Source organism: Sminthopsis crassicaudata, chromosome 2 (assembly GCF_048593235.1).
Source record: "Sminthopsis crassicaudata isolate SCR6 chromosome 2, ASM4859323v1, whole genome shotgun sequence".
Classification (NCBI taxonomy): Eukaryota; Metazoa; Chordata; class Mammalia; order Dasyuromorphia; family Dasyuridae; genus Sminthopsis; species Sminthopsis crassicaudata.
In genome coordinates this window covers 224,956,503-224,968,871 of record NC_133618.1, presented here as the reverse complement: position 1 = coordinate 224,968,871, position 12,369 = coordinate 224,956,503, and the positions used below count along the sequence as shown (strand labels likewise).

General features: G+C 33.0%; 1 protein-coding gene across 3 annotated transcripts in view; it reads left to right on the top strand.

The window, feature by feature from the left end:
• The window catches only part of BABAM2 (BRISC and BRCA1 A complex member 2), a 514,351-nt gene that overhangs the window by 379,961 nt on the left and 122,021 nt on the right, over positions 1 to 12,369 (top strand). For all 3 annotated transcript variants that reach the window (XR_012486190.1, XM_074288294.1, XM_074288295.1), the window contains 3 exons: positions 1,927 to 2,026; positions 4,194 to 4,264; positions 5,242 to 5,324. Coding sequence is in view for 2 of the 3 variants with exons in the window: in XM_074288294.1 (XP_074144395.1) it covers positions 1,927 to 2,026; positions 4,194 to 4,264; positions 5,242 to 5,324 (254 nt within the window). In the remaining variant the exon portion in view is untranslated. The remainder of the gene's footprint in view (positions 1 to 1,926; positions 2,027 to 4,193; positions 4,265 to 5,241; positions 5,325 to 12,369) is intronic.

The following is a 12,369-nucleotide window of genomic DNA, read 5'->3' as shown; positions in this document are numbered from 1 at the left end:
TAATAGTTTTTATTTACCAGATATATGCATGGGTAATTTTACAACATTGACAATTGCCAGACCTTTTGTTCTAATTTTTCCCCTCCTTCCGCCTCTCCCCAGATGGCAGGTTGACCAATACATGTTAAATATGTTAAAATATAAATTAAATACAATATATGTATACATGTCCAAACAATTGTTTTGCTGTACAAAAAGAATCAGACTTTGGAATAATGTACAATTAGCCTGTGAAGGAAATCCAAAATGCAGGTGGACAAAATTAAAGGGAATTCTATGTAGTGGTTCATAGTCATCTCCCAGAGTTCTTTTGCTGGGTGTAGCTGGTTCAGTTCATTACTGTTCTATTGGAACTGATTTGGTTCATCTCGTTGTTGAAAATGGTCAGATCCATCAGAATTGATCATCATATAGTATTGTTATTGAAGTATACAATGATCTCCTGGTCCTACTTATTTCACTCAGCATCAGTTCATGTAAGTCTCTCCAGGCTTTTCTGAAATCATCCTGTTGGTCATTTCTTACATAACAATAATATTCCATAATATTCATATACCACAATTTATTCAGCCATTCTTCAATTGATGGGCATCCACGCAGTTTCCAGTTTCTGGCCACCACAAAGAGGTCTGCCACAAACATTCTTACACATACAGGTCCCTTTCCCTTCTTTAAGATCTCTTTAAGACCCACTTCTGGGTCAAAGTTTGATTACTTTTTGAGCATAGTTCCAAATTGTTCTCCAGAATGGCTGGATGTTTTCACAATTCCACCAACAATATATCAGCTGGTTTTCCACATCCCCTTCAACATTCTGCATTCTCTTTCCCTGTCATCCTAGCCAATCTGACAGGTGTATAGTGGAATCTCAGAGTTATCTTAATTTGCATTTCTCTGATTAATAATGACTTGGAGCATCTTTTCATATGACTAGTAATAGTTTCAATTTCTTCATCTGAGAATTGTCTGTTCATATCCTTTGACCATTTATCAATTGGAGATTGGCTTGATTTCTTATAAATTAGAGTCAATTCTCTATATATTTTGGAAATTTATCAGAACCTTTGACTGTAAAAATGTTTTCCCAGTTTATTGTTTCCCTTCTAATCTACATTAAAAGGAAACCCATTATATTAAAATACAGTTATCAAAATTTTTTAAACTAATTAATAAAACTTAGATTGAAAACCCCAGCTCTAAACTACTTAAAACATTAATTTATTTCCAAAAATGCATTTTACATATTTCAATTTGTGTATGAAAATAGACTGAACTTTTTCTATTTTCTTCCAAAGTTTCTACAGTCTCCCTTTATTTCAAAAGGTATTCCATATGTCCAGGACATTAGATTATTTGCTTACTGTTCTGTGCCTGGGTTAAAAAAAACTGATTTTCAGATACTTATTTTTATATGAGTAAACTAATTACAAGAAATTTAGTTATTTCCCCCCACATCATATAGTTAATAAGTGACAAAGAGAGTCTTCTAGTTCTTAATTCATTGCTCTTTCTGTGATACTATGTTGTCTTAGTTCACCTGAATTCAATGTAAGACATGTTCTTTGAATACCTTCTATGAGCTTGTCAGACTCTGTCAGAGGTACTTTTAAAAAAAAAAAAAGCAGAGCATTTCAGTAAAATATAGAGAGTTTAAATATTGTTAAGATATTTTCAAATGCCAATTAAAATTGAGGCTTTGTATTATTATGTGACAAAGACATAGGTTTGTAGTTATGATGTATAAGTATTGCTGTAATTTCCATGTAGGGAAAAAAAAGACAAGAGAAGCTCCATAATACAGAGGAATCCATGTTCATGCTACTGTTATCTAAAGCAGTTGGTATTTTAGGAGATAATCAAAGAAGTTAGCTTTAGGATTTTTTAAAATTACTTGAGTTTCAAGAGGACGTATTATTATCTTTTCAGTGCTCTTGGAGGTTCCTCTGCTCTTCACATCCCAGCTTTTCCAGGAGGAGGATGTCTAATTGATTATGTTCCCCAAATATGCCAGCTACTAACCAATAAGGTAAGCAAATACAACTTCCTCCTCTATCTTAGGAAAACCCCTTCAGGAGCTCTCTTTCTCCTCTCTATTTGCCAACTCTCTAAATGCTTCATCCTTTCAGTTTCTTTCTCACTGCTTTTTCTTAATTGGAACTATACTTCATGCATTTCTATCCTCTAGTCTTATGAATAGACGTTTACCCTCTTTTGTTCTCCTCTGACACCGTGGTCACCCAGTTCTCTTTTATTTTGTCATTGCCATGTCCTGTTTTCATTTATCCCTGAGCTGCAAATTATGACCACATTGTGTAATTCTCATTGGATCTTGACCTTTTTTTATAGTTTTTAAGATTCAGAGATCTTCCTCATTTCATCAGGGTTATTTATGTCCCTAGTTCTTCATTTGGGAGCTTTTCACCATTGTCCAATGTCCACTGCTAATGTCCAATTGACATTTTTTGCACAAAACCTCTTCTTTCTGCTCTTCTCTTATGTCTCTATCTATGCTGTAGGATTCAAATATAGCTATTTGATTTTTTTTTACTTTTTGTCTTCATGTTTTACATGTATTCATTTGTTTTTTCAATAAAAACCAATTATTTTATCTACAAAAAGTCTGAAAAAAAAAGTTCTCTTCTAGCCAGTGGTAGGGGCCACAGGATTATACTCTACTTCATTTAGGTTTCCTGTATCTACTTCAAAGAGACTCATTTCCTTTAGCTGCATCAATAGGCCCTCATTAAATAGACAGATAATTAAAACTTTGTTGTAATGATTAAACATTGTATTTAGCTGAATACTATAGTTTTAAAAATATAAATATTAATGCCTATCCTTTACATTTTTCTGTAAGATCAGAATGATTAATCTACATACAGATATTGGATTTATTTTTTATTCCATATTGATTGTGATTCAATTTGTGAGAATTTCTTCTTTGCTCTTATTGAATTGCTGTTAAAAAATTTTTCTCATTGACTTCAATAGTAGTCCTTTTGATCACTTCTGTTATTCAAAAAATAGACCATCTCGAAATAGAAAACATTTCACGAGGACGATAATATCTCAAAAATTCAAGTAGTTTTTTTTTTTTTTTTAATATCAGCACAACTCAGATTTGGCATTTGTGGGACTGGCACCTTTTCCATGGGCTTTAATTCTCATGGCATGATTAGTTCTAATTGAGCCAAAAACCCTTTGCCTTCATTCCTACTAGAAAATTTGACATGAGGACAGAATTCATATTTGCATTCAGATGCCTTTGCCTTTCGCTCAAACTTGTGTCACTGTGTTATATAGAAAAATGCAGATCTAGTCTCCAAGAACTGAGAATAAAAGCCTTTTTAAAGCTTTCCAATTGAGATTAATTTCTAGGCACACTTTTTTACTCAAAAAATTATGAGACTATTTTCCCAGAAATACAAGAATCTGTCAGTTTTTCTTATCTGGTTCCATTTCATTAATTTTACTTGTCTTTTTAAATTATTTTTTCTTAGCTTTTCACAAATGAAGAGAGTACATAGCAGCTTTTAGAAACAATATCTTCAAATGAATTTCCATAATTATACTGGATTCTCTTTATAGCCAGTTTTGTTGTGGGTTCCTATTAAAATGATTTTCTGTTTTTAAAATCAAGTACACAGAGCTGTTTTCTTCCCTTTTTAAACAAAACCACTTAAGCAAACTTATCATCTGTTTTCTTTTCCCAAAATAACATTTTTGATCCTACATTAAGCCTGCAAAGTAAGCAATGTTTTTTTTTATAAATTGCCATAAACCCTATTTTATAAATAGAATTGTTTTACTTTTTGAAGGTATAACACAACTATAAGTTTTGTCTTTATCAATGTTACTTCAAATAATTTGGCATAAGTTTTTTTTGTTAGCCTTGGAAATGTTATGTGTAGGCCAATAGAAGAAAAAATTTTATATTCTTGTCTTTTTCTTTCTTCTTTCCATAAAAAAGGCATTCTAAAGAATGTTTTTTTTTCCAGTCTTAAAAAAATAATGTCTACTTATAACTGACCCCAGAATTAGAGAATTTTAGAGCTGGAAAAGATAATTAAAAGATCATTTTTGACTGCAGAACTAGAAAAGTACAAAACTAAGTATTTTTTTTTCATCCATGACAGAGAGACTAAAAATGGGGAAATATTATCTACTTTATTTCACTTTTATTTCTTTTTTAGGTACAGTATGTCATTCAGGGTTATCATAAAAGAAGAGAATATATTGCAGCTTTCTTGAGTCACTTTGGAACGTAAGTAACTCTGTCAGAGTTTTAAGTACTTTCCCTTCCTTTTATTTATCTATTCATTCATTTATTCAACAAACATTTGTTTTACATTTGCTGTGTACAAGACACTTTGCTAGACAATGAAGGAGGATAAGCTACCAAGAAGAATAAGATACGATTCCTGTTGTCAAAAATCTTCATCCACTAAGGGAAACTATATGTGTGTGTGTGTGTGTGTGTGTGTGTGTGTGTGTGTGTGTGTGTGTGTGTGTGTGTGTGTGTATACACACACACACACAAATACATATACAACTTAAAATGGGAAGTGTATACCTTTAATTTTTTTTTTTTTATTGTATCCCACTGCTTAGCATCATGGTTAGCACTTAATTGGTACTTAATAGAAGATTGTTACAAGGAGCTCAGAAGAAGGAGAAATTATTTCATTCTATAAGTGCCTGGAAAACTTTCATGCCAATAGAGAATTTTTAACTAATCTTTAAAGGATATGTGGCTTGGTTTTAATCCCTTTTTACACAAAACCACTTATGCAAATTTATCATGTATTATTTTACAAAAATAACTTTTTAATTATTTGTGTATGTTCTTGAGCATGTGCATGATTGTGAATATACTTCAGTGTCAGGTGGCTGTATAGATCTCAAGGGAAGTCATTGTGGTAGAAATTTTGATAATCCTGACTGATTTATCCATAGAAGAACAGATGTACAGATATACTTGCTCACCAACTTGATTGATTAAGCTAAATTTAGTTGTCTTTGTACAAATGTACTAGCATTTGACATAATGTGTTTAGTCTCTTACTAGAATACAACCTTTGGAGCTCCCTTTCTAGTGTGATATTTAGTATATTAAAGTGTATAGCTGGTTTAGTAACTTAATAACATTAATTTAATCTTTTCTATGGTTCCAACTCCTTTGCACTTTAACTTTACACACCTTGTTTTTTGTTTGTTTATTTGTTTTGTTTTGTTTTCTAGAGGAGTGGTGGAGTATGATGCTGAAGGCTTTACAAAGCTCACATTGCTACTGATGTGGAAAGATTTTTGTTTCCTTGTACACAGTAAGTATCATTTTGCCACTAGCAAAAATAGATGATGTAAGAGCACATATACTAACAGGTTTGAAAATAACTTAATATTTTAATTTTAATTTAATACTTAATATTTTAATAGTAAGCTGTTAGTGTTCATTTTGGTGGCTATGAATATGCTTAAGACCAGTATATTTACAGGTAGATTGCTGTCTCAAGGTTAGATTGTTAATCTTCTATTGTCAAGTCCTATGACTTTAGAACCGTGATACAATAATGCAAAAAATGATCCAAGGAAATTGTCCTGGAGTGATAGAATATGAGGAGAAAGTAGAAATGGAAAAAATTCACTGATCTCAGCGATATTGTTTGTGGAAAACACATAGGAATATTATCGCCAAATTTCAAAACTTCCAGATCAAAGAGATAATTTTGCAGGAAACAAGAAAAAAACAATTCAAATACATTGGAGCTACAATTAAAATTGTACAGGATTTGTCAGCAGCCATAGTAAAAGACTGTAGGTCCTGGAATCATATCTTCTGGCAATCAAAAGAACTAGGCCTATGACCAAAAATATCATATCCAACAAAATTATCTATAATATTGGATGAGAAAAACAAATTTGCAGATTTTCAGAACTTCCTGTCAACCAAGCCCAAACTTAATAGAACATATAAAAACCAATTTCAAAGATCAGTTTCAAGGAACTTAACATGGATTCCTTGTTTATGTTTTTTAAACTGTTTTCAGGCTGTACTTTTATTTCAAATAATTCAAGCTAACATTTATTATATATCTACTTTGTACTGAGGCTGCAAGATAATGTGGTAGAGTGCTGGACTCAGAATTAAGTAAAATTTTAGTTCAGATCTTGTCTTTGATTCCTACTTGATCAAAATTAAGCAAATGATTTAATCTCTCAGTTCCTTTTTATTCATCTGTAAAATGGGAATTTAAAAAAATGGGAATAACAAAAGCATTTAACTCACAAGGGTTATTGTAAGAAGCAAATGAAAAAAGATGACATATAAATGCCAGTTATTGTTATTAACCATTTTTCTAGGTATTAATTATGTCAGAAAGATAAAACACAAAAACAAATGATGGTAATATAATTACATTTTATATATCTGTTATATAAATATGTAGAAGAATATAAAAATTGTGGAACAAGAGATATAAGGGAAAGACTACTTCTGACTGGTAAACCATGGAAAACCTCATTATAGAAGTGATATTTAATCTGGGCCTTGAAAGAATAGAATTTCAGCAGGTTAGAATGTAGGAAGAGTACATACCATGCACTAGAGGATAATATGATCAAACACACGTAGACAGAAAAGGGCATTTGAGCTTGAACTATGATTTTTCTCTTCACCCATTTGGCCTCCTCTGCTTGAAAAGAAGCTCATTTCCTTTTTGCCACATCTGATTCATCCCAGAGCTCCATGTTATTGACCCTGACTCCTTAGTATGCCCTCCTCTCATGGTGTGTTTTTGTGTTCTTGACCAAAGACTGTCATTAACCAAGACACAGAAAACTAGTAGGTGAGGTCTAAGTTCTTCACTTGATAGTGACAATAGTAATGGCCCCCTGCTTTACATAGTAGCTGGGAAGAATATTATCAAAAAAGAATTATTAACAGTTTTGCAAAATAACTTGCTTAGTTGGATAGTTCAACTAATTACTTCCTCTCCAACTGCTCAGGAATCTGATCTCATTTCATCCAAGGTTACTTTTGCTCTCCCAGTCTTGGATCATTGTACTTTTCACTTTCTATAAACCCACATCAAATTTTAAAACATTGTGGTTATAAGTGCCATGTAGGGCTGACCCTTTCACAGCAGGGCTTTCCACATGGAATTCAAGGGTGAGTTTTCTGGTGGTGGTTGGCAGGAGTAAATTGTCATTCACAGGGATGTTCAGGGAAAGAAGAACACCATGGGGTACATCCACCCATTAGATAGCTCCTGCCAACTTCCTTTTAAATATATTCAGCGTTATATCTATTCTTGTTCCTTTTGAAAGCCTGTTCCACACATAATACTTTCTGCCTGATACCATGTGTCCCCGTATTTCTGACAGCTCTTTTCCCAGCTTTCTTTCTTAGCTTTTCCAAGTCTGACATACAATACTGAAATATAATATCATATTTTCACTTGGTTTTGAATTATCTTGTTCAGAAGCAGTAAGGCCTCCAGGTGCTCATTAGAACAGCTGTCAGAGATCTTGGGATAAGCTTAATTTTTTTTCCAAAATGTTTTCATAGTGTATCATAGCTTTTTTACTCCCCAAATGTTGTTTGCTCTTCATCTCTTAGCATCACTACCCACATTGTATTGGCTTTTCTAGTGGGTTTTGTCTAGTAGACAAAAATCAATTCTATTTTCTGTTTTATCACCAAACCACCTCTTGATTGTAGGTGAATTGTTTCCCCTAAATTGCTTCTATTTTCTTATCTGAAAAAAAGGAATATCTCTCTCGAACATTTTTCAAAGTCTAGTTAAAAACCATTAAGTAATGCACTGTCCATATTTTCACTTTCTTAAAAAAAGACTGTCACTTTGACTCCCTCATGATTGTCACTGTGCAAAAGCTAAAATACCTGTAGGAGTACTTGCTTCATTTCTCCCCATCTGAAGGTGGAGGGAGAAATGTAGTGACAGAGGCATCACATAATATTATAGTCATTTCCTCTCCCTCACCAAAAAATCCCATTATATGAGAAGGGAAGAAGAGTATATTCTAGGAGTGGGACCATGTTCCTGCATCCCTTCTACTTCACAGAATTTCACAGTTGAAATGAGGACAAAATGGTTTAAATCATACTTTACTAACTCTGCTAACAAGTGTTAATCCTACTTTCATTTGAAAAGTTCCCTAGATAAAGGACTTTGGCCTAGTCAGAGAACCTAGGCAGCCCTATTGTTTCCATTCTTTTTACTAAAACCTTTAAGATTAAGAAAAAATGGACCTCTTGCAGATGAATCTCTTGTAGATGGAATTCTTAGTAGCTATATGAAATGGGAAGTCATCTGATGCTGAGAGAAGGAAGAAGCTCCTTTCTCTTGACACAAATATCTATAGCTGCACTTCTAAGAGTGTGGAAACAGAAAAAGCATTATGTGAAGTGGGGAGAGTTGTTATCCCATTTGAAGGTGTCTCAGGAGATCCTGGAACATCCTAGCTGACTGCCATTTGGAGTAAACCAGTATGATGAATGATGGATCATAGTCATGGCTGAAAATCAAGATGTACTTGATATTAGATCATGAGGAGAATCCAGGCTGATACAGAAATCTAAGCATGAATTGGAACAGAATATAGTATGTTTTTGTACAGTCTTTCCTTGAAAAAACTTACTTATAATCAGGAATCATATACAATAGGTATGTAAATGAGTTTCATTTGATTTCATTTATTTGATTATTTTAATCTATGTGGAAGCAGGGGTTATTTATCACTTTGTCAATTTATTCCTGTGCTCTAAGAACCTGTTTGGAATGGGATACCAAAAGTGCAATAAAAGAACAAAAATAGTGAGAACTCTTCAGCATGTTTGACAAAATGAGAGGGAGCAGATATATAAGTCTCTGTGACAGCAAATGGTTTGTTTTGAACTTAACTTTAAACATCAGCAAAATCAGTTAAACTGATTTTATAACCTATTTACATTTGAATAAGTTAATTTCAGAAACAGAATGTTCATAAGACCCTAACATTTACTCCTATGTGACCTCTCAGCTTTTTTATAAGGACCATATATCACTATGGCTTATGTATACATTTTTTCCTCATATAGTTAATGTTTACTTTCTCCTTCTGGTTTTACTTTCTCCACTTAACACATTTTTATCAGTTGTTTACAGACATTTTTTACATCCCTCTTGTTTGCCCTAACTATATTATGAGAAGGCATTCTGACATAGTATAGAGAGGATTTATTTGAGAGTCCTAAGGAATTGGATTCAAGGTCCACTTTTGACATATATTAATTTACTTTTATTGCCATTTCTATTTCATCCTTTCTTTTCCTTATGAAATTTTTTTGTTTCAAAATTCTATTTCATAAATATTTATTGACCACTTGCTTTGTGTTCAGTATAATACTGTCTCAAAATTCTATTTCACAAATATTTGTTTACCACCTACTATGTGTTAAATGCTATAGAAAACATCAAATATATAACCAACATTTTAACTTCAGAGAAGTTCTCATCTAATTGGTGAAAAAAGTTGAATAAAACATTTAGATGACAGTACATTATGGTAATTGTAAGTTGGAATTGTCAGAAGGCATCATAGAAGTGATAGGACTTGAGTTGGGAACTGAAGGGCTAATAGGATTCAGATAATTCAGTATTAGGAGGGAGTGAAGAAAAAAAAAGTTAACCACCTCAAGTATGAGAAAGAGCATGAACTAATACATAGGAAAAAAAAATGAGCATTACTCTTTTGGGAATTATAAAGATCAACCTGCCTAAAATGTAAGCACCATAAAGTAAGTTTCTTTTCTTTTAATATAATAATAGCTTTTTATTTCTCAAAATGCATACAAAGATAGTTTTCAACATTTATCCCTGCAAAACCTTGTTTTCAAAATTTTTCTCCCTCCCTTCCCAAATCCCTACTCTGTTAGACAGCAAGTAATCCAATATAGACTAAACATGTATAAGTCTTCTAAACATTTCTACATTTATCATGCTGCCCAAGAAAATTCAGATCAAAAAGGGAAAAAAATTAGAAAGAAAAGAACAAGCAAGCAAATAACAACAACAAAGGTGAAAATAGATGGCTCTCTCCATCTCAAGTCTATTGGAATTGGCCTGTATCACCTCATTGTTGAAAAGAGCCACATCCATTGGAATTGATCATCACATAATCTTGTTGTTGCTGTGTACAATGTTCTCTTGGTTCTGCTCATTTCACTAGGCATCAGTTCCTAAGTTTCTCCAGGCCTTTCTGAAATCATCCTCCTAGTCGTTTCTCATAGAACAATAATATTCCATAATATGCATATACCATAACTTATTCAGGCATTCTCCAACTGATGGGCATCCACTCAATTTCTACTCCCTTGTCAATACAGAAAGAAGAGAGGTAAATTTCAAGGCTGGATTACACCACAAATACACTTGAAGCACAGTGGGACATATTGCCTAACATGGGCCTTCTAGCTTTCCAGTATCTAATTTATACTATAAATTTCAGACTGTTAATATAAGAAGTATGCTTCCTGTCCTTTTCACTCATTACCCTTCTGCTGAAGTCTTGTAGCCCTAGTGACTATGTCTTGACCTAGAACAATTTCTAATGGCTTATTTCATTTATGAAATATCTTCCAAAGTTATGGCCTCAGTCTCCTCAGCTAACAGCAAGCTGGATCTCAACATTGCTTTAATGAGCTCCAGGCTGAGGCTATCACCATCTGCTGTATGATTCTATCCACTCCCATCTGTCCCTTTCTAAAAGCCATTTTCTCTCAAAGAGCACCCCATTTAATAGTTATATATAAGACTTATGATGTATTCTATGTGAAAAATAAGCATGATTTTAGTATTACTATTTTATTTCATTTTTTGATTTTTCCTCTATTTCTTTTCTATGATTTTGTATAATTATAATTTCATTCACTTTAAAGTCAATACACATATAGATCATTTTAATGACCTAAGTTGAATAATATAATAAGCTTGTTTCCCATTTTTAAAGTATTGGCTTTTAAAAATTTTTCAGTATCATACCAAAACATCATGTAAGTTACTATAAACATTACAAATGTGAAACAAAACAAAACTTATTTTCTGTAACAGAGCCATAGCTAGCAGTTCTGGCTCCTGAAAGATGCACCACAAACCACATCTTTAGTGAACAGACAGTGAGATATGCTCAAATAAACTTTTCAGATAAAGTTCTTCTAGATAGGGATGGAGAATTGAGATGGGGTTGAAGAGACATTGGGGAGAGAAGCCTTAGTTCTTCAGATAATAAGGCCTAATAGATAGGAGGAATAAGATGGCAGAGATAAGGAGGAATTCAACTGATGGGGTCCAGTGGGGGGGGGGGGGAGAAGTGTTCCTTTCTGTTTTTCTATTTTAATATTCTTGTAATCAGGATATTAAGTTCACATGAAACCTTTTTTGCCCACTGAAGTACAGAATTAAAAGACATAATTTCTCACCTCAGCCCTACCACTAAGTAATCTTGTAAATTTGGGTAGTACTGATTCTTACAATGCCTAATCTCATTAGCTTTAGCAATTTACTTATTTTCTCTCAGCTTCAATTTTTTTCTCTGTAAAATGGGAACAATAATACATATCCTACCTAAATCACAATGTTAGTGTGATAATTAAAGTAATAAAAGTTACTTCTGTCTGAATTATAAATAGCTTTATAATTTATGATTCTATTATTGTTATTCTGTTGCAGTTTGCAGGAAGAAGAGGTAAAAGATCAGAATCAGAAACTAGCACACTAGTTGTTAGAGTGCTACAGCATCAATCTAGTCAGGATAAGGAGCAAATGGATTAGGAACAAATGGGAATGATAGTTTTTGGTGTTTTTGGTTTTTTTTTTTTCCTCTCCCATATCTCTCAGCTTGGCCTTCCTTATTTTTATTTATTTATTTTTTTGGCCTTCCTTATAACCAGAATGATTGTTATCTACTCTTCTTGGTCTTCATATTCTTTCAATTCTGCTCAATTCTTTAAGTATGGCATCTATAAAATCTTGTTTTTTTTTTTTTTTAACTTAACAACTTTCTTTTTAATGCCCCATATCTCTTGATTCCTTTTTTATATTGCTTCTTTAACATAGCTTCCAGGAACTAGGAATGAATAGTCCTTCTATACTCTGGCTTGGTCAGACCACCTTTTGGTCAGTTCTAGTCACCAGAATTGAAGAAGACCTCTGAGTGAAGCACCGTATAGCATCAAGAGGACTACCAGGAGGGTAAAAGACGCTGAATCCATGACATATGAAGATCAGTTGTTGAAATTGGACATATTTAGCTTGGTGAATAGAAGACTCCAGTGAATGTGCTAGTTGTGTTTAAGTGCTATATTTAAAG